The 23,693-nt window shown below is 36.7% G+C and overlaps 1 protein-coding gene across 1 annotated transcript; it reads left to right on the top strand.

The window, feature by feature from the left end:
• The first annotated feature begins 1,760 nt into the window (after positions 1–1,760).
• LOC130910639 (germ cell-specific gene 1-like protein) lies at positions 1,761–21,135 on the top strand. The gene is made up of 8 exons (XM_057828104.1): positions 1,761–1,800; positions 7,862–8,092; positions 12,025–12,320; positions 17,452–17,646; positions 18,781–18,840; positions 18,907–19,065; positions 19,131–19,242; positions 20,609–21,135. Exons 3-8 carry the CDS (start codon positions 12,125–12,127, stop codon positions 21,057–21,059), a joined length of 1,173 nt encoding a protein of 390 aa, XP_057684087.1. The 5' UTR covers positions 1,761–1,800; positions 7,862–8,092; positions 12,025–12,124; the 3' UTR covers positions 21,060–21,135.
• The last annotated feature ends 2,558 nt before the right edge of the window (positions 21,136–23,693 follow it).

Below are 23,693 nucleotides of genomic sequence, written 5' to 3' on the forward strand. Positions count from 1 at the left end.
ATTTTTGGGGGATTTGTTTAATTTTTTGTCATGTTTTGTAATTTCATTTTCATATTTGGGAATATGCATGCACCTTTTCAGAAATTAGCATTCCATGTTGTGTTTAATTTTTAATTTTTTTTTTTAATGTTTGTTATGTTGTTTGTTGTTTTAATTCCATGTAATTTTTAACTCATTCCATAATAATTTTTTAACATCTTTTTATTTGGCCCCTCCCATTTTTTTGATCAAGAAATTTTTTTTTTTTTTTTTAAATCAATAACAGTATTTTCAAAAGAAATATTTATTTGTCTTTAAATTTAAAATGATGAAAAGGATTAAACACATTTTAAATTTTTTTTTTTAAATAAATAATTTTTAAAAATAATACATTTTTTAAAAATACTAAAAAATAAAAAGATAGTATGGATAAGATAGATAAGAAAGATAAAAATATAGACAAAAGTGAATGCATACTGTTTTTTACCTTTAAAAACAAATCCTTATATATTTTTTAAAAGCATGAGTCATATTCACTTTTTTACTTTTTTTTTTAATTATAAAAAATACTTTAAAAATGAAAAAAATACCTATTTTTTTTCCTATTTTGTTTTATATAAATTTTTTTTTAATTGTTGTATTTGTATGGTTGTGTTTTAAATATTAAGAAATAGGTAAAAATACTAAAAAAATTTGTTTTTTTTTTCAAATTTAAAAAGGATTGAAACATTTTTAAAATTAAAAAATAGACAAAAAGTGAGTGCATACTGTTTTTCACTTCTTTTTTAAAAAAAAATCCTTTTATTCTTTTTTGAAAAGTGAGTCATATTCAGTTTTTTTTTAATTATAAAAACATTTTAAAAATGAAAAAATAGCTATTTTTTTCCCAATTTTGTTTCATATTTATTTCTTTTTAATTTGTTGTAATTGTATAGTTGTGCTTTAAATATTAAGAAATAGGTAAAAATACTACAAAATATTGTTTTATTCAAATTTAAAAAGGATTAAAAACATTTTAGAAATTAAAAGCTGGACGAAATTGAATGCATACTGTTTTTCAACTTTTTTTTTTTTTAATCCTTTATTTAAAAAAAAAAAAAAGTCATATTCAGTTTTTTTCTTCTTTTTTTTAAGTATAAAACCTTTATTTAAAAAAAAATAGCAATTTTTTTCCCAATTTTGTTTTATATTTATTTATTGTTTTAATGTATTGTATTTGTATAGTTGTGTTTTAAATATTAAGAAATCGATAAAAAGCGAATATATTTGCTAATTTTCCCTATTTTTATTTAAATAAAATGATAGGATTTTTTTTTTTTATTGTAACATTTTAAAAAATGAAATATAAATAGTACTCTCTTCATTATTTTAAAATAAACATGAAAAAATAGTAAAAATATTTTTAAAAATTCGATTAATGTCGTCTTTAGCGGCCATTGTCGGCGATCATTGTCCCAGACGTCGATGGCCGCCAATGACCGCCAATGAGTTAATCTTTCCTTAACCTTGTATACGTTTCAGTATTCCTCGATTCATTTCAGCAAGTAGAGTAAAGCTTCCAGATGTCAAACGTTCACAGATTGAAGACGCTGGACGTGATTTTCCGTCCGTCGGGGTTTCGCGTATAGCCGGCGACTTGATTGCTATATAGGAGCCGAGGTCAGAGTTGACGTGCGAGTCGGGGCGAGGCGCCGCACCGCGCTTTGGGAGGGAGGGAGCGCACCAGATGGACTCGCCGTGATGACTTGCCGGGATTACGTCAAGAAAAGCCCAAAGCTGCGCGAGCGGGAAAACTTCAGACGCTCCGCCACCAACGAGCTGGTGAGTACCATTTTTCAGCAGACATTTTCTTCTGTCCACCTGAGCATTTCATGTCAATTTTTCAACATTTAATATCATACTTTGTCATGTGAGAGCATTCCATATTTTTGTTTCAATATTTTTTTGCCGCGTTTCAGTAGTTCGGGTCGTTATTCGAACATTTAGTGCTAGGATTTAGCATCTCGTCCTGTTTTTCCTCATTGTTTTGTGTACATTTTTCAACATTTTATGTAATGTTTATTTCAGAATTAGCCTACATATTTTTTGTTTTAATATTTTGTGTCAGATTTCGGCAGTTCGTATTTTTGTTGTCATTTTTTTGGGTTGTACTCTAAATTTCATGCTACGATTTTGTATTTTCTGTCATTTTTTCTACATTTCACCAAATTTTGTCAGGTTTGAGCATTCCATAATTTTAAAAAATATATTTTTTTGTTCATGTTTTAGTAGCTCAAGTCGTCGTTTCAACACTTTATGCTACGTTATAGCATCTTGTGCTGTATATGTGCACTTCATGTGAGTTATTTTTTTTCAACATTCCATGTCATTTTTTCTTCATTTCATGTCATCATATGATAATTAGGGCTGTCAAAATTTTAAAATATTTAAAAGTTTAAATATTTGACGCATTTAACACACATGCCCCGCTCAAACAGATTAAAATGACAGCACAGTGCAATGCCAACTTGTTACTTGTGTTTTTGAGAGTTTTGTCGCCCTCAGCTGGCGCTTGGGTGCGACTGATTTTATTGGCTTAAACACCCATGAGCACTGTGTAATTATTGACATCAACAATAGTGGGCTACTAGTTTATTTTTTGATTGAAAATGTTACAAATTTTATTAAAACGAAAACATGAAGAGGGGTTTTAATATAAAAATTATATAACTTGTACTAACATTTATCTTTTGAGAACTACAAGTCTTTCTATCCATGGAGCACTTTAACAGAATGTTAATAATGTTAAGGCCATTTTGTTGATTTATTGTTATAATAAACAAATACAGTTCTTATGTTGAATGTATATATCCAGCTTGTGTCTTATCTTTGCATTCCAACAATATTTTACAGAAAAATATGGCATATTTTATAGATGGTTTGAACTGCAATTAATTACGATTAATTAATTTTTAAGCTGTAATTAATTCGATTAAAAATTTTGATCGTTTGACAGCCCTAATGATAATATTTTGTCCCCCAAAAAATTGGGATGTTCCCATTGTTTTTTTTTCAATATTTTTTCTCGGGTTTCAGCAGATCAGGTTGTTATTTCAACATTTTGTGCTATGATTTAGCATTTCGTCCTGTTTTATCATTTCATGTTCATGTTCAACAGATGATGTTTTTTTGGTCACATTTTAGCTTTTTGTATTGTTTGTTTCAATATTTGTTGTCATTTTTCAACAGTCCGTATGTTTGTTGTCATTTTTTCCGTAGCTTGTCATCGTTTCAACATTTTATACTAAGTTATAGCATCCCATGCCGTAGATTAGCATTTTATGTCAATTTTTCAACATTTGGTGACAATTTTTCAACATTTCTTGTCGTTATTTTGCCGTGTGTCAGCATTCTATTTTTGTTTCAATATTTTTCTTTGCCATGTTTTAGTAGTTCGGGTCGTTATTTGAACATTTTGTGCCAAAATTTAGCATGCTGTGCTGTTATTTTATCATTAAATGTTCTTTTTTTTTAAATTATTTTGTCACACTTCAGCATTCCATATTTTTTGTTTCAATATTTGTTGTAATGTTTCAACAGGCCGTATTTTTGTTGTCATTTTTCAGTAGCTCGTGTCGTCGTTTCAACATTTTATGCTACGTTATAGCATCCCATTTCATATATTAGCATTTCACGTCATCATATGATTTTGCCACATGTTAGCGTTCAAATTTTTTTTTGAGGGGGGGGGGGCATGTTTCAGTAGTTTGGGTTTTTTCAACATTTTGTGCAATGATTTAGCATTTTGTCCTTTTTTATCGTTTCATGTCTATTTTTCAACACTTGTTGTTTTTTGTCACATTTTAGCTTTCTGCACTTTTTGTTTCAATATTTTTTGTTATGTTTCGACAACAAGACAACAAGAAGCTTTAATGGTCATTGACACAAATGTGACAACGAGATGAGATCCGATGAGTGAGTATCGAGCCGCTGCAGATGAACCGTGCCACCACTAACTCGCTCTTCTTCAGGAATTACAGAGCAGTTGCAGAAGTTACAGTGAACACACATATATCATACAACATAGCAGGGATATGACACGGTGCACAGGACACGTGCAGGGATTTTTTTGTACGAAAAAAAGGAAAACTACCAGAGATAGTAAGAAAAGGCGGTAACAGATTGGTGGTGGTGGGAGGGGTGTTTATGCACATTTGTGCGTGTCTGTAGGCAAAATAAGTCGCAGGGCCCTGCGACCGGTCTTGGGAAGAGAATCAAGGGCAACAGATAGGGCCATCTGTGCGGCTCTCTCCAGGAGAAGGGAGTGTTGGGATAAAGGTGATCAGGAAAGGGAAAGGAAAATTACAATCGAATTCAGCAGAATAAGTAATTTAACATGTCCAAATTGTTGAAATTCGCCTCCCCAGCCAAGCCGCATGGAAACAGCGACAGCCAAAACAAGTGCCGCTCGGCCGATGCTGCCTCACATGCGCCAACCGGGAAGGCGGAACTTCGCGCGTTCTCTTCTTATTTTAACCCTTTGTACTGACTCCATGTTTCAAAAGTTTGACGAAGACTCACCGAAAACAGATTGACAATTTATTCGTCGACAATGGTCAAAAACAAGGCAAAAACAGACGACGGAGGGAACAATGCTGAATCCTAAGCAAGGCTACATAGCAAAGGTTTCCGAGCAGCAAATCTGTCTTATCTCAGTGTCCAGTGTTTTTTAAGTCTGTGGGCCGGCCGAAGGTGTGTCCGGGCGTTGCTTTGGGATCACCCCTCTCTGGCCGGTCTCGGGCTGTTTAGGTTCGTGCGTGGATGGGATGTGGTTGCCACAGCGACCGACGCTGGTCTTGACGTCACAAGCGCCTGCTATCAACTTTGTTATCCAGGATGGCACTACTTGTTTCAGGACGTGCTGGTCTTTGTCCTTGTTCGTTTGTCGAGAGGACTGATTGCCAGAGTTGGTGCATCAATCTTGCTCGTGGTGCCCACGTTGGCCTTCTGTGATAAGATGGCATTGTGAATCTATTCTGTTTCTTTAAACTATGGTGTGCTATTTATTTTACATTAGGTGTGTTAGAGTAGTGCAGTCCTACAGTGAATATGAGAAATGATACTATTCCCTGATTGATTATATTACGTGTGTTCGAGTAATGCAAACAGTTAGACGGTGCCTACGAGAAACGGTACCATTTTTCCTTTTCCCCCTCATGAGCGCCGATAAGGTGATTCACTTTACTGTGTTCAAGGCCACCGAGTGAAGTCTGCCTAAACTATTGTTAAATGAATGTGTTATACTAATGCAAACAATTATATGGTGTGTGCGAGAACGGTACCTTTTCCCTTCAAAATACAGTTGGTCTTCTGTCAAAATTGTGTTTCTCAATGCGAAGGCGAGACCTCAGGTCCTTTAGGTCATTGCCAACTGTCGCGGTCTGCCTCGACAGTTCCGCTATTTAGCACCAGATGACATCCAACTTTCTCCATCCTTCCTCGGACTGAACCGTGTGTCCATGGAGCGAGTTCTCATTCCAAGCCTTGACACGGTCCTCCAATGCCTTGAATTGCACCGCTTGATGCGTGGACAATTTGTTGATTTCCTTGAAAGCTGCCGTCTTGGAAACTCTCGGGTAGAGCAGGGCGTCTCCCAAGACAAGAAGAAGGAACCCCACGACCGCCACACCAAACAGCCAAATATCCTCAATATCTTTCTCTGATAGGACAGTGAAACAGACGAGCTTCCAGTGATCCTATGAATCTTTCACGTAGCCAGCCGCAAAGGTCCCATCCGGGCAAGACGGCTCTCCTGGGGCACCGTGTCTTGTTGAAAAAATCTTTTCAATTGCGCTGAGAGACCAGCTAATCAAATCCATTTTTGTATGAGAGACCAGCAAACAGTTAATCCACAAAAGGAAAAAATACAAAAAAAGCAGACAGACTAGACTGACGAAGATAGCAGGAGCAGGGAGGAAACATGTCTGCCCCCGTCGAAGGCAGGAAGAAGAAAGCATTTTATGTCAATTTTTCAACATTTCGTATCATATTTTACACATTTCATGCCATGATATCATATTTAGCCATGTGTCAGCATTCTATATATTTTTGTTTCAATATTTTTTTTGCCATGTTTCTGTAGTTCGGGTCATTATTTCAACATTTCGTGCTATGATTTAGCATCTCGTGCTGTTTTTTTTTTTTTTATCGTTTCATGTTCATTTTTCAACACTTGATGTTGTATTTTTTTGGTCACATTTTGGGTTTTGTATTTTTTGTTTCAATATTATGCTACATTATAGCATCCCATTTCGAATATTAGCATTTCATGTAAATTTTTTAACATTTCATATGATATTTAGTCAGGTGTGAACATTCCATATTTTTGTTTCAATATTTTTTTGCTATTTTTCAGGAGTGTGGGTTGTTATTTCAACATTTCGTGCTATGACTTAGCATCTGGTGGTGTTTTTTTTTTTTATCGTTTCATGTTCATTTTTCAGCACTTGACGTTATTTTTGTCACATTTGAGGTTTTTGTATTTTTTCTTTCAATATTTTTTGTCAAGTTTCAACAGGCCGTATTTTTGTTGTCATTTTTCAGTAGCTTATGTCGTCGTTTCAACATTTTATGCTACGTTATTGCATCCTATGCACTATATTAGCATTTTACTTAAATTTTTCAACATTTTATGTTATCATTTCACCGTATTTTGTCAGGTTTCAGCAATCTAGGATTTTGTTTAAATATTTTTTCGTCATGTTTCAGTAGCTGGGGTCGTTATTTCAACATTTCGTTTGATGATTTAACATCTCGTGCTGTTATTTTATCATGTTTTTCATTTTTCAATATTTTATGGTTTTATTTTGTCACATTTCAGCATTGTTTTTTTGTTTCAATATTTTTTGTCATTTTTCAGCAGTGTATTTTTTTGTCATTTTTTGTTTTTTTTTCTAAATTTCATGCTACGTTTTAGCATTCGGTGCTGAATATTAGCATTTCATGTCAATTTTTCAACATTTTATGTTTTCATATCACCATATTTTGTCAGGTTTCAGCATTGTATAATTTTGTTAAGTTTCAGTCGCTCTGGTCGTCCTTTCAAAATGTAATGCTACATGATAGCATCTCATGTCGTTTACAGTGTTAGCATTAGCATGCCATTGTTTCAACATTTCATGCCGGTTTTTCGACATTTCATTTTAATATGTCATATTTAATCTTATTTCAGCATTCCATATTTTTATTTCAATATTTTTTGCCATGTGTCAGTATTCCGTATTTTTGTTTTAATATTTTTCGTGCATTTTTCAATATCTCGGGTCGTTGTTTTAAAATTTTATTTCTATGCTTTAACATCCAGTTAGCATTTCATATCATTTTTTCAACATTTATTGTTAAGTCTATGGTTATGTATTGCCAAATTTTGTTTCAGCATTCAATATTTTTGATGCTTCAGTAGCTTGAGTTGTTTCAAAATTTCATCCTATGTTCTAGCATTTCCTGGTGTATATTAGTATTTCACGTCAAATTTTTATATTTTGTCACACTGCAGCGTTCCATGTTTTTGTTTCAATTTTTTTTTTTCATGTTTCAGTAGCTCAGGTTGTCGTTTCAACATTTTATGGAATTTTTTTTAGCATCCCATGCCTTATATTGGCATTTAATGTCAATTTTTGAACATTTCATGTGATTTCATCATCATATTTTGTCACGTTTCAGGATTCTGTTTTTTTTTTTTTCAATATTGTTTCGCCATGTTTTAATATCTCAGATCGTCGTTTCAAAATTTCCTGCTAAATTTTTGGCATCTCGTGCTATTTTTTAGCACTTCCCATTGAATATCGTTTGTCATGATGCTATGCTAGTTTTGCTAAGGGTGGCGTTTAATGGACGTCTTCAGGTCGAGGTGGTCCAGACGTTAATCCCATGGAGACGAGCCGGCCAGATTAAGAAGGATCAGAGTCCCCGAGGCGACCTTTCGCATCGCAATCTTTGTACAGAAAGTGCCGGAGCGGTGGGATTGGTCGCAGAGATCCCTTGATCGCAGTTAAGACGTTCATCTTCATCCTTACGGGACGGGATGGGATAGAGGAAATGTTCGAAGCTGTGGCGTGCCGACACCGATCTTCAGGTAAGACCGCTTAAAATTGGTGCAAAGATTTCATACGATAAATTGTCTATTTTTGCTAGTGATGTATAGTGACACCCAAGGTTTTTTATTTGGGCAGATGAAGATTTATGAGGAAGTGACTAACTGTCAAAACTCAAGTTTAAGATTGAACCAGTATTTGAACATAGAAACGCCTCAATTTAGGAGTAATTTTTAGTTTTACAAACTAAGAAGGACACTTATTAGGTTAAAAAAAATTATTTTAGAAAAGAAATAAGACTATTTTTTGATACAAAAATGAAAATTTTTGGGTGGAATTTTTAAATTTTTTAAAATTAAAAACAGGACCAATTTTTAGCTTAAAAAGAGACTTTAGTTGGGGGGGAAAATTAACATTTTTACTTTAAAAAAAAAAAACTATCTAGTTTAAGAAAATAAAGAATAAAAGACAACTTTGAGGTTGTGTAATTTTATTCCCTAAAATTTAACCCATTTAACCAGCCAGACCCACTTAGAGTGTTTGGTTCCAAAAAGCTCTATCTTGGTCTCATCTGACCAAAGCACACGGTCCCAGGCTTCAACTGGGACCGTGTGCTTTGGTCACATGAGACCAAGATAGAGCTTGGCGTGCCACGAAAGATGCACATGCTGAAAAGCACCTCATACCCACTGTGAAGTATGGGGGTGGGTCAGTGATGCTGTGGGGCTTTTTCGCTTCCAAAGGCCCTGGGAACCTTGTTAGGGTGCATGGCATCATAAATGCTTTGAAATACCAGGACATTTTAAATCAAAATCTGTAGCCCTCTGCCCGAAAGCTGAAGATGGGTCGTCGCTTGGTCTTTCAGCAAGACAATCTCCCTAAACATATGGCCAAATCTACACAGATATGGTTCACCAGACACAAAATCAAGCTCCTCCCATGGCCATCTCAGTCCCCAGACCTTGTTTTGTTGGCAAAAGGGGGTTGTACTAAGTATTAACACCAGGGGTGCTAATAATTGTGACACACATTATTTGATGTCAAATAATTATTTCTTAATGTGGGATTTTTTTCCCCACTGAATAAATGCACTTGTATTGAAGGTTGGATTTTTCTCTTTTTTTCTTTCCATTAAGGTCCCATATTATTTGAATAAAAAAAAAATATTAGAAGCTAAAAAACACATCTCAACCAGGGGTGCCAATAATTATGGAGGGCACTGTATCTCCGTCAAAGCTGACCGAGTGGAAACGCAGACAAAGAGCTTTTCTCCGTTGAAAATTCTTGTGAATAAATGCTGAAATCCCTGAATTCTTTATAGATATGGACGTAAAACAGTCTCGATTCTTGGTTAAAAGCAAAAAAAAACGGATAGTTAGCATTTATTTTACATAAATATGTTGAATGTGCTGCTAGATAAGTCTCTGGCAGCCCCCTTAGTACAACAAAGAGCTTTTTGCGTTGAAAATTCTTGTGCATAAATGCTTAAATCCCTGAATTCTTTATAGATATGGACGTAAAACAGTCTCGATTCTTGGTTAAAAGCAAAAAAAAAAACGGGTAGTTAGCATTTATTTTGCATAAATATGTTGAATGTGCTACTAGATAAGTCTCTGGCAGCCCCCTTAGTACAACAAAGAGCTTTTTGCGTTGAAAATTATTGTGAATAAATGCTTAGTTCCCTGAATTCTTTATAGATATGGACGTAAAAGAGTCTCGATTCTTGGTTAAAAGCAAAAAAAAACTGACCAGGTTGCATTTATTTTACGTAAATATTGCGAAGTATAATGCCAATGCTGTAGCGGCTAATTCCCCCCATTGATTTTTCTCACAACGTTTCAGAATGCAGGCATGGTACAAAAAATATAATAATGTCCTTGAATCCTTGAACTAATCACTCCTGAGACAATCCTTCCCGTTTGTATGCGGTGCAGCTTTTGTACTTTTTCAACATAAATCCGGATTTGGATCGCTGCATGTGTTGCTGCGAATAACTGAAGCAGATTTTGGTATGGCCCCCTACTTGAAGGCCTGGAGCTGAATCTGACCCGTCAATATCATTATGAAGTCTATTACTCCATTTATATGTCCAGCTCGTATCATTTACATCCCTTCAAAGTGGCATCATTTGTCAGATAATACTTCATAACATCTATCATAAGCATTCAGTAATGCTCATGACCGTGTCATGTCAAAATTATGATTATCTAATTACAGTTTTATGAAGCCAATGTCACATAAAGTGTTACCAACTATTTTAAGATTTTAAAATACAGTGCCTTGCAAAAGTATTCAGCCCCCTTGAATCTTGCAACCTTTCGCCACATTTCAGGCTTCAAACATAAAGATATGAAATTTGAATTTTTTTGTCAAGAATCAACAACAAGTGGGACACAATCGTGAAGTGGAACAACATTTATTGGATAATTTAAACTTTTTTAACAAATAAAAAACTGAAAAGTGGGGCGTGCAATATTATTCGGCCCCTTTACTTTCAGTGCAGCAAACTCACTCCAGAAGTTCAGTGAGGATCTCTGAATGATCCAATGTTGTCCTAAATGACCGATGATGATAAATAGAATCCACCAAGTCTCCGTATAAATGCACCTGCTCTGTGATAGTCTCAGGGTTCTGTTTAAAGTGCAGAGAGCATTATGAAAACCAAGGAACACACCAGGCAGGTCCGAGATACTGTTGTGGAGAAGTTTAAAGCCGGATTTGGATACAGAAAGATTTCCCAACCTTTAAACATCTCAAGGAGCACTGTGCAAGCCATCATATTGAAAGGGAAGGAGCATCAGACCACTGCAAATCTACCAAGACCCGGCCGACCTTCCAAACTTTCTTCTCAAACAAGGAGAAAACTGATCAGAGATGCAGCCAAAAGGCCCATGATCACTCTGGATGAACTGCAGAGATCTACAGCTGAGGTGCGAGAGTCTGTCCATAGGACAACAATCAGTCGTACACTGCACAAATCTGGCCTTTATGGAAGAGTGGCAAGAAGAAAGCCATTTCTCAAAGATATCCATAAAAAGTCTCGTTTGCCATAAGCCACCTGGGAGACACACCAAACATGTGGAAGAAGGTGCTCTGGTCAGATGAAACCAAAATTGAACTTTTTGGCCACAATGCAAAACGATGTTTGGCGTAAAAGCAACACAGCTCATCACCCTGAACACACCATCCCCACTCTCAAACATGGTGGTGGCAGCATCATGGTTTGGGCCTGCTTTTCTTCAGCAGGGACAGGGAAGATGGTTAGAATTGACGGGAAGATGGATGCAGCCAAATACAGGAACATTCTGGAAGAAAACCTGTTGGTATCTGCACAAGACCTGAGACTGGGACGGAGATTTATCTTCCAACAGGACAATGATCCAAAACATAAAGCCAAATCTACAATGGAATGGTTCAAAAATAAACGTATCCAGGTGTTAGAATGGCCAAGTCAAAGTCCAGACCTGAATCCAATGGAGAATCTGTGGAAAGAGCTGAAGACTGCTGTTCACAAACACTCTCCATCCAACCTCACTGAGCTCGAGCTGTTTTGCAAGGAAGAATGGACAAGAATGTCAGTCTCTCGATGTGCAAAACTGATAGAAACATACCCCAAGCGACTTGCAGCTGTCATTGGAGCAAAAGGTGGCCCTACAAAGTTTTAACACAAGGGGGCCGAATAATATTGCACGCCCCACTTTTCAGTTTTTTATTTGTTAAAAAAGTTTCAATTATCCAATAACGTTGTTCCACTTCACGACTGTGTCCCACTTGTTGTTGATTCTTGACAAAAAATTACAATTTTATATCTTTATGTTTGAAGCCTGAAATGTGGCGAAAGGTTGCAAGGTTCAAGGGGGGCGAATGCTTTTGCAAGGCACTGTATTTATATAAATTTTGTGTAGTCTTTGTTTTCTAATGGATCACTGAAACACGATCATTGACTTGACGGTGTAAAATCTCGTGAGCGCAGGTTGCCGAGCGGCGACGACGACCTAGCGTGGGAATGTGACGGGAGGAATAGGCGATCAAGTCCATCGCGATTTTTTTCCACACGGCCGCCTCTGTGAGTCATGTTGGAAAAGATGTCCCGCCGGCAGCGGTCGCTGCTGTCGCTGGCCTTGACGTCGCTGGCCCTCAGCTTGTCGGTGTCGGCCTTCTGCACGTCCTACTGGTGCGAGGGGACCCACAAGGTTGTCAAGCCGCTCTGCCTCTCACCCGTCAAGATGAAGAACTGCGGCCAGAATAACAGTCAGCCCTACACCACAGGTGAGAACTGTCTGATAAACTCATCAGTGTGATCTTGGACGTTAACTCATAATCTGAAATTGACGGCGCTCCACATCCAAACAAATGAGGACGCCCATTGCCTTCAATGTCAGCTAATGAGTTGAAAAAAGGGATGGAATTGTTCCACCGCCCTCTATGGGGAAAGGGGTAATCCGATGATTCCGAAAACACTGGATTGTGGAGTGCAAACATGAGCGACATGGTATAGCACATGGTGGGGAGAAAAAAAGGAAAATAAGATAAACCCGGCGGAATCCTAAGAGTCCGGAGATTAGCAACAAAGCTTTGAGGATTACGAGAATTTGTGTCAGTCGGCATACAATTCGCTGTCACAAAATGCGCCTTTCTTTGACAAACTTTTGGAATGTTGTGGAGTATCATTCAATAAGCGTTGGATTGCCACGATTAAACAACTCATCGATTATCAAATTTGAAATTAAGAAGCTATTTTTGATGCATTGTTGATCTAAAAAATGTACATTTACTTTTTTTTTTTTTGCCGGAAAATAGTAGAAAAGTCCCTTATATGTATTCGTATAGAGCTGAAATGATTTTTAAAATTGATCAAGGAACTTTTTCCGCCTCGACGAGTCGTTTAATTTCGCCAGCTCTAAGCATGACGTGTTGATTGGACTACTTTTAATGCGGCACAACGCGCTGACATCACGTGCGTACAGAAAGAAGACACAGGGAGCAGATATACAGTGGGGTAAATAAGTATTTAGTCAACCACTAATTGTGCAAGTTCTCCCACTTGAAATTATTAGAGAGGCCTGTAATTGTCAACATGGGTAAACCTCAACCACGAGAGACAGAATGTGGAACCCCCCCCCCAGAAAATCATATTGTTTGATTTTTAAAGAATTTATTTGCAAATCATTGTGGAAAATAAGTATTTGGTCAATACCAAAAGTTCATCTCAATACTTTGTTATGTAGCCTTTGTTGGCAATAATGGAGGCCAAACGTTTTTTGTAACTCTTCACAAGCTTTTCACACACTGTTGCTGGTATTTTGGCCCATTCCTCCATGCAGATCTCCTCTAGAGCAGTGATGTTTTGGGGCTGTCGTTGGGCAACACGGACTTTCAACTCCCGCCACAGATTTTCTATGGGGTTGAGATCTGGAGACTGGCTAGGCCACTCCAGGACATTGAAATGTTTCTTACGAAGCCACTCCTTTGTTGCCGTGACTGTGTTTTTGGGATCATTGTCATGCTGAAAGATCCGGCCACGTCTCATCTTCAATGCCCTTGCCGATGGAAGGATATTTTCACTCAAAATCTCTCGATACATGGCCCCATTCATTCTTTCCTTTACACAGATCAGTCGTCCTGGTCCCTTTACAGAAAAACAGCCCCACAGCATGACGTTTCCACCCCTATGCTTCACAGTGGGTATGGTGTTCTCCGGATGCAATTCAGTATTGTTTCTCCTCCAAACACGAGAACCTGTGTTTCTACCAAAAAGATCTATTTTGGTTTCATCTGACCATAACACATTCTCCCAGTCCTCTTCTGGATCATCCAAATGCTCCCTAGCGAACCGCAGACGGGCATGGACGTATATTTTCTTCAGCAGGGGGACACGTCTGGCAGTGCAGGATTTGAGTCCCTGGTGGCACATTGTGTTACTGATAGTAGCCTTTGTTACTATGGTCCCAGCTCTCTGTAGGTCATTCACTAGGTCCGCCCGTGTGGTTCTGGGATCCATTTTGCGCACCGTTCTTGTTATCATTTTGACGCCACGGGGTGAGATCTTGCATGGAGCCCCAGATCGAGGGAGATTATCAGTGGTCTTGTATGTCTTCCATTTTCTAATAACTGCTCCCACAGTTTTACCTATTGCAGATTCAGTCTTCCCAGCCTGGTGCAGGTCTAGAATTTTGTCTCTGGTGTCCTTCGACAGCTCTTTGGTCTTGGCGATAGTGGAGTTTTGAGTGTGACTGACTACGATTGTGGACAGGTGTCTTTTATACTGATAATGAGTTAAAACAGGTGCCTTTAATACAGGTAACGAGTGGAGCCTCGTTAGATCTTGTTAGACCTCTTTGACAGCCAGAAATCTTGCTTGTTTGTAGGTGACCAAATACTTATTTTCCACTCTAATTTGGAATTAAATTCTTTAAAAATCAAACAATGTGATTTTCTTTTTTTTTTTTTCTCACTTTCTGTCTTTCATGGTTGAAGTTTACCCATGTTGACAATTACAGGCCTCTCTAATCTTTTCAAGTAGGAGAACTTGCCAATTGGTGGTTGACTAAATACTTATTTTCCCCACTGTATTTGATTTCACCCATGCATGAATATAGAGGTAACGACGAAGACGCCGACGAAAGTGAAGGGAAAGGCCCCAAGAAAAAGCAGAAAATGTCTAAGGCTAACACTCACACTAATTAAGGCGAACATTGTTTCATGTACTCACTGTAAACCAGTGCTTGCATAACACTACAGTGCGTCTTCGATGCCGCAGCTCCACCGGAGGCACCCGGTTTACTCCGAGAGTGGAGGAGTGATATTCGAGATAAGGTAAAATTAAGTTAACGTAGCGCTAATAAATAAGATTAACGTTACTGTACCTTGCTCACGTAATGTTAGCCCTGCAGAGGGCTAGGTTTCTATTAATCATGACTACTGTGTAGGAGTGGGAACCTCTTGGTACCTCACGATACGATACGATTTGCGATACGAAGCTCACGATAACGATGATCTGACGATATGGCGATACAACGATTATCGATACATTGATCAGGAAATCATTCTAGGATATTCTCCAAAAAACTAACAGAAAAACAAGCTTCTCGTGTGAATTGGAATGAGGTTATCACTAGTAGACGTCCAATCATTTGAACTGGGAACGAATGTTCATTCGCTGCCATCCCTCCCACTTCAATCGGATTGAACGTCTATGGCTGTCAGTGGCAGTCAATGCCAGGCATTTAGTTAATTTTGGGCCATTTCAGGTCTCACTGGAACAGCACCAGACAAAAGTTCCAGCATCATCACCTTGTCAAGAATCTGCAATGGAGAAGGTGTCAAGAGTCAAGAATCTGCATTGGACAAGGTGATGATGCTGGAACTTTTGTTTGGTGCTGTTCCAGTGAGATTTACAAAGATGATTGCCTGAAGAAATTCCCTCAGTAAACATTGACACCTTTTTAAAATGATATCTTGATTCTTGCAGGAGCATATCGATAACCTTTTGGGATACAAAGTATCACGATATATCACCATTTTGATATTTTGTCACACCCCTACTACTGTGGGTGCATGGCTAACGTGTCTTTCATACAGGCATTATTTAATCTGTAAAAAAAAAAAAAAAAAACACAAAAAATTCAAAATCTTATCAGGACTTGCCATTTGGACTACCGGTAAATTAAAACTTATGAGATCTTTTAAAATTAGCTTGACACAAAAGAAATTTAACTAAAACACGAGGGGAAAACAGCTAACTTTAAAGTGATGTGTGTTATTAAGCATAATGACATTTTTAGGTTGGAAATAAGATTTTTTTTTTTTTTTTTTTTAAATAAGATCTTAAGTTTTTTGAGTGAAAGCAGTGACTTTTTTTCTAGTCATATCTGAGATGCAATTGTAGGCTGTTTTCAACAATGTACATCTATAATAGAGACATTGATTGTCTAAAAATGCTTCAATATTAGGTGTAATGTCATGTTTTCTCATTTATATTTATAATTGCTCTTTACCTAAAAAAAATGTTTTATCCGATTACTCGATTAATCGATGGAATTTTCAGTAGAATACTCAATTACTAAAATATTCGATAGCTGCAGCCCTATACTCGTATTTATGAAGTGTTTTCATGTTTATTTTTCTGTTTTTAAAATTAAAATTTAATTTAATTTAAAAGTTTAGTTAAAAGAATAGTCCATTTTTGGATTTTTTTGGGCCTAATAATAGTAGAAAAGTTCCCTTATTTTAAGTTTTTAAATGTATTTTTATTTATTAAATGTTTTCCTATTTTCTTTTTTTTATAAGTTAAAATGGGAAGTTTTTAGTTAGAAGAAAGGACCATTATTTGGTGTTTTTTTGTAGGATATTTTTTTAGGAAAAAAAAAATTTACACAAAAATTTTAGGCCAAAATAAGACTTTCGTATGTTTATGGAAATTAAAATAAATGGGGGGGGGGGGGGGTCATTTTTAGTTTAACAAAAAAAAAAAAAAAAGGTTACAGAAACAAATACTGGTGGAATTTTAAATAATGTAAATTTAAAAAATGTGATTATTTTTAAATTATTTTTATTTGTTCAAACTTTTTTAGGTTAAAATGAAAAGTTTTTAGTTGAATAAAGGTCCATTTTTGGGGGGATTTTTTAAAAACTTAATAGTAGTAGAAAGGTTCCCTTATTTTTATTCTTTTTAAATATATAAATATTTATTACTTGTTTTCCTAAATATTTTTTAGGTCGAAATGGGAAGTTTTTAGTTAAAAAAAAGGACAATTTTGGGGTGTTTTTTTTTTTTTTTAAGGACAAAGTTTTTATTAAGAAAAAAATTATACAGTTTTAGGACAAAATAAGACTGTCATTTTTAGTTTAACAGTAAAAAGTTAGTTTTTTTTTAAAATCTTGTGAAATTAAAAAAAAAAAAAATTTAATTCTTATTTTTATGATATTTTTATTTTTTCAAAATTTTGTAGGCTAAAATGGAAAGTTGTTTTTTTTTTCTGCACCCACAGAACCCCCCTAAATTCTGCCCGTGGTCAGGTGTAATTTTTTTTCTGGTTATGAACTTATGAACTCGTTATCGAGTTCAAAAGGATTTGTTAATATATTTATTTATTTCCACATTTTTGTTCCTTTTTACTTGGTGTTCATTTCAAGGTTTGTGTTCTTCAAAAAGTGTCTGAAACATGTGACTCTATTTGGATGAGTGGGAATGGGAGCCTTTCTCCCAACCAAGGTCATTGTATCCAGATAATGTTATTGTGCTAATGAATGTTCACTTTGGTATGAAACTTACAGGGTTAACTTGTGGGCTGGCATCAGACTGCCTGTATTCAGATATGGAAAAATGATTTTAAAAAATAGATGTTTAATTAAACCTTATTCCTGTCTTTGTTTTATTCCATTTTTTAACGGACGGCAGAAGCGCCGACGCCGGACCCGCGAAACCCGCCGTCCAACGTGACACTGACGCCGCTCCAGAAGGAGCAGCTGGCTATCTTGAGGAGGAAACAGCTGGCCAATGCCGTTCACTACATCTGGGAGACGGGCGAGGACAAGTACATGCTGCGCTACTTCCACACGGGATTCTGGCTCTCCTGCGAGAAACACAACGAAGGTGAGGAACAAATGCTGATTTAAAAAAGATTTCCCCATTTGCCTTTGTCAGGTGTCTCAAATTCAATTTCTTGGCGGGAAAATATTGTTGCTAATTGACTTTGGTTAATTAGTTAGGGAAAATACCAGCAAAAGTTAGTATTAGTTTGAGCTACGTTAAACCATAAGATATTTTTAAAAGAGCAAATAAATTATGAAATTATATTAAAGGGTATGTTTTTTTTAAGTATTCAATTTATTGAGAGCGTTTTATTTGTGTAATATTTTCTATTGCCCATATCTTTTTAGAATATACGTGTTTATTGTTTTTATACTTACTCCTGTTTTTTAATTTTAATTTATTTAGAATTTTTTAATATGTTTTATTGCCCATGTCTTTTTCAACTATACGCGTTTATTATTCTTTTGTATTTTCCAGTATTTTAAAAAATTATTATATTTTTTTTAATTATTTCATTTTATTTAAAATTATATATGTAATATTCATTCTTTTATTTTATATTGTCTTATTTTTTTAAATTCAATTTATTTACAATTATAGATTTATTTATCTATTTTTATTTTTCATTTTTTGAATTGTCCACAGCATTTTTTTTTAAATATGTGTTTATTGTCCTTTCCGAATTTTTGTTTAATTGTGTTTTTAATATTTCATTCCATTAAAAAAATAAAATAATCTTTATATAAATAATTATTTTCCTTTTTTTAATTATATTTATTTTCTTTAAGGGGCGACACTAATAATACACTTGAATGCCAAATAAGGGGCTGCAAAATACTGTCCTTTGGGCCGCAATCAGCCCTCGGGCCCCATGTTTGAGACCCTTCCTGTAACACATCTGTACCAGTATACTTAAAGAATATTTATGTATATATATATTGGTATTTACTTCATATTAGCAATTGTGCCGGATAAGATTATTTGATAGTAAAATTGATCATCACCATGAACCAATTGGCTGCCATTGACGACATTAGACGTCCAATCCCTTTTGACCGGTAGGTGCGAGTTCATTTGCTCCTTCCCAGTCGAAAAGGATCATTGGACGTTTAGCGCCATCAATGGAAACTATTGAGTTAGGCTTTTACTAACTACCACAAGGCATACTTGACATCTTGATGCTGGTGTTGCTAGGTGAGGACCAGGAAGAAAAATGTCGCAGCTTCATCGAGCTGACTCCAGGAGAGACTCAAGGTCAGCGGCGTCCTTCCGACAGTCGCGTCCGCCTCGATGTCGTCACGATTTTACGCCATCTTCTAGGAGTCCTGTGGCTGTCGGTCATCAGCGAGTTCATGTACATCGGGTTACTGGCCATGGGATTCCTGCTTATGTGGGTGGAGGCCATCTGCTTGTGCGCCAAGAGGGAGATGAACGCTCTGAAGATTAACGCCTTCGCCGCTATGTGCACCGTCCTGTCGGGTACGGCGTCCGTTTTGTTTTGTAGTCGCTAACGGTGTTGACGAGGGTTCCTTGTTTGTTCGCAGGTCTGATGGGGATGGTGGCGCACATGATGTACACCACCGTCTTCCAGATGACCGTCAGCATCGGGCCCAAAGACTGGAGGCCGCAAACGTGGGACTACGGATGGTCTTTTGCGTATGTAAAAAAAAAAATACCCATTTTGAAAATGAGAAATACATAAGCGAATATTAACGCTTTATTGCCAAATGTATCACATTTGATACACCTAAAATTTCATGATTTTGAGACTAATTCAAAATTTTGACATTTCTTTTTGAGAAAAAAAATGATGGATGCAAGTCAACACATGCATCTGCAGGTTCCATGTGAAAAAAAACAGGATTTAGCAAGGGTTATATATATTAGAGCGCTTATTGCACATAATTCATTTTGTGAATTTTACAAATTTGAAAAAATGTTTCATTAGGACCTTTTTTTTCAAATTTTGGGATTCTCTGATAATTGCTACATGTTGCAGGTATTTAAGGGTTAACATTAAATTATCTTGTTTAGTCCCCCCCTCCTTTTGATGAATGTTTTATCAATTTTTACTGTTGACTCTGTAGCTGCCATTGACAGCGATAGATTATTATTTTTTAATTATTTTATTTTATTATTTAATTATTTTAGTGCCCTTGATGAAAATAGATGACAAAGATCATATTTACTATTTTTTGTAATATTCTACAAAATAATCAAGATTTTAAAAATTGAAAATTATATTTTAAAAATGTTCGCACTATTTGAATTTTTACTTAATTCTTCTATTGCATTGCATTTTTAATTTAAAAATACATATTTTTTCATTACATTTAGATCATGTAAAATAGACAACTTCTCTTTTTTTACTTACAAAAATTAACAACATGAACAATATAATATAAATACAATATAACTATACAATATAACAACAATATGAATAAATAAATAAATAGGGGAATATTTTCATCTTTTCCCCCTTTTTCTGAAAGAAAAAATATTTGTAATTTTTTAAACATTATATTTTATTTTATATATTTTTTAAATTTTGTTATTTGTAAAATATTTATTAAACATAATTTAATCCCCCCTTTTTCTTAATCAAATTAAAATAATACATAATGCAAATAATTTGTAATTATTTTAGTTTTAAAATGTTTATTAATAAAAAAAGGAAATAATAATTAATATAATAAAACAATATGAATTAAAAAATGTAATAAAAATCATGTGAATAGATTATAATTTTTAAAAATGTTATTCATTGAAATGTTTTTATCATTTTATTGAATTTATTTTTTAAATTATATATATATATTTTTTTTAATTAAAATTGTATTATTAATGATTTATAAATAAATTATATCAATTTTATTGGAATTTAAAAAATGAATAGGAGAATATATACTGTTAACTATGAAGCTGCAATTGACCGATAGACAACAGATAGTCCAAATGAATTTGACGCCTATCGACGTCAATGGCAGCCAAGAAACTAATCGACTGACTCTTCTCCTTGTAGCCTGGCGTGGCTGTCGTTCAGCTGCTGCATGGCGGCGGCCGTGGCCACCCTCAACTCCTACACTAAGACCATCATCGAGATGAAGCACCGCGCCCGTGTGCGCTTGGAGGAAGCCCGGGCGGCGGCCCGCGCCCCCTCCTACGAGGAAGTGCTCCGCGCCGGGGGCGGCGTGTACTCCGTCGGACGGCTCATCCAGCTGGGCCAGCAGGGGGCGCTGGCAGACCCGCTTTGGCCGCGAGGCGTGGGCCCCGCCGTGGGACCCTTGGCCTGCGGCGCCGGCGGTGCGCTACTGGGCATCGGGGTGTCGGGGATGGGCGCCGCCGCATCGCGCCCTTCCGACCCCAGGGTCCTGGTGCTGGAGGGCTGCGGCGTGGACGGTTGCGAGGACTGCGAAAGGGAACTGGACCAGATGGACTACCCTCACCCGGACGGGGACGGATCGCTCTGCTAGAGCCGCTTAGCTGACACTCGCTGGCCCGGAGGGGGAATTGGTCACTCCAAACAAACAATTTTTATGCTCTAAAGTGAGATTCATATTTGTCATTTGTGAAAATATGCGTGTCAAGTAAAAGAGTGGATTCCTCACTCCCGCAGCCAACAAGTTACGTGTGTTCATTTTTTACAAAATTCCGGCAAAAAAAGGTAAGATTTCTCTCCCATTCTCATTGTTTCAAACAGTGATTTTCCATAAGGCATTTGTCACCCGCCCCCACAGAAAGAATAAACAACTTACTGACATTGATTGACAACCATCCGAGACGTACAATTGGTGATCCAAAATCAGCAGGAAGTGACCTGTAAGTACCCTAAAAGTAAGTGACCCAAAATGGCTGCCATTGTAAGTCATAGACGTCCACTTTCATTTAAACCGGCTGCGAATGCTCATCTTTCAGTGCCGTTGACTACGCTAGACGTCCAATCCATTTCAACTGGGAGGGGACTTGGTGCCATTGACCGCACTAGACGACTTGGAAGGACGCCCCATCCTGGTCAAAATGGATTGAACATCTAGCGATGTCATACACTGCTGGCTGAAAGTATTGGCACCCCTGCATTTCTGTCAGATATTGCTCAATTTCTCCCAGAAAATGAATACAATTACAAATGCTTTGGTACTAATACAGTGGGGCAAATAAGTATTTAGTCAACCACTAATTGTGCGAGTTCTCCCATTTGAAAATATTAGAGAGGCCTGTAATTGTCAACATGGGTAAACCTCAACCATTAGAGACAGAATTTGGAAAAAAAACAGAAAATCACATTGTTTGATTTTAAAGAATTTATTTCCAAATCATGGTGGAAAATAAGTATTTGGTCAATACCAAAAGTTCATCTCAATACTTTGTAATGCAGGGGTGAAAGTGGGCCAGAACGGTCAGGAACGCAGTTCCGGTATAAGATTCAGGGTCATAATGCTGTTCCGGTACACGGTGCTTTGATTCCGAAAATATGACGGCAACTGTCAAAACGCTATGTAAAAAAAAAACTGCAAAGCTGCCACACATGCATTTCATCTCCAAGAAGAAGACAGTCTACCAACATCAGATTTACATACACAAGTGTTAACAACAAGCATAATAAAGTGTTTGTGTAGTGTAATCCGTTCCAATATTTATTATTTATTTTATTCCATGGACGGCATGGAGGTTTCCCCAGCTGCTGCAGTTATCTCAGTCTGATGATGATGAGTCACGTCAATGTGCGAATGCACGCAGCAAAGCAAAACGCCTGGACTCATTTATCTGTTCAATTGGCTGACATACTGACATGTGATCAGCAGAGTTCGTTAGCTCTAATTGGTTCAAATGTGCATGTGGAACAGCAAAAAAAAAAAAAAGTTGTTGAATGGATGCGACAAAAAAGGGTAAAGTAACATAAAACGGATTAAATCTTTAAGAGTAACGAAGAGTTGTAGGCACCACGACGGATTGCACGGGTTGACACTGTTGTACCCTCAGACTGTGGCACAACTTGTGTGGATGTTAGTCGAGGTTCTTTCTCCACCATCCGCACAATCTTTCATTGAAATCTCCAGTCAATTTTTCTTCTCCGTCCACACGTATTGATGACACTGTGCACGGTAGACACAGGAACATTCAGGTCTTTGGTAATGGACTTATAGCCTTGAGATTCCCCATGCTTCCTCAAGGTTTTGCTTCTCAAGTCCTCAACAGCTCTTTGGTATTCTTTCTTTTCTCCATGCTCAATGTTGTGGTACACACAAGGACAAAGGACCGAGGTTGAGTCATTTTTAATCCATTTTAACTGGCTGCAAGTGTGATGTAGTTATTGCCACCACCTGTTACGTGCCACAGGTAAGTAACAGGTGCTGTTGATGACACAAATTAGAGAAGCATCACATAATTTTTCAAAGGGTGCCAATACTTTTGTCCGGCCCAGTTTTGTGTAAAATGATCATTTTTTTCCATTCTCTTTTGTGGTTTTTTTCATTGCAAGCAAGATAAATGAAGATATTACTACCAAAGCATTTGTAATTGCAATCACTTTCTGGGAGAAATTGAGCATTATCTGACAGAATTGCAGGGGTGCCAATACTTTTGGCCAGCAGTGTAAAACAATCTTTTAACCTCATAAAGCCCAAACCATTAAACAATTGTCAGAAAACTTTCAATTCTTTGAAAATTTGTGATTTAGCTTAGCATGCTGATTGATTTTTTATTTTTTATCAAGACCTATTCCAATCATTTAACTGAAAGTACCTGAATAAACTTTCTCCAGTGACATGACCTATCTTTCTTGACCCCGCCCTACTCGCGCAGATGTTCGGCCGTCGCAAGAAAAGATTTAATTTCGCGAGGAGACCTGCTTTCCTTTGCACATCTGCCGTCTTCTTGACCTGAATCCTCCTGCTGTTGTTACATCAACTCTCCTACTTTTCTTTCTTTCTTTTTTTCTTTTTTTTTTTTTTAAATTAGAGGCCACAAAGCGACCTCTGTCAATCACCCGCTCGCTTTTGTACAGATTATTCCCGTAATCTTGCGCGGAGCATCTGTCTCAGGTCCAAAGCTCTCATTCTTTGCCACGCCGCTCATTAAACGCGACGACTAAATCCGCAACTTTACAC

Source organism: Corythoichthys intestinalis, chromosome 22, assembly GCF_030265065.1.
Source record: "Corythoichthys intestinalis isolate RoL2023-P3 chromosome 22, ASM3026506v1, whole genome shotgun sequence".
Taxonomy (NCBI): Eukaryota; Metazoa; Chordata; class Actinopteri; order Syngnathiformes; family Syngnathidae; genus Corythoichthys; species Corythoichthys intestinalis.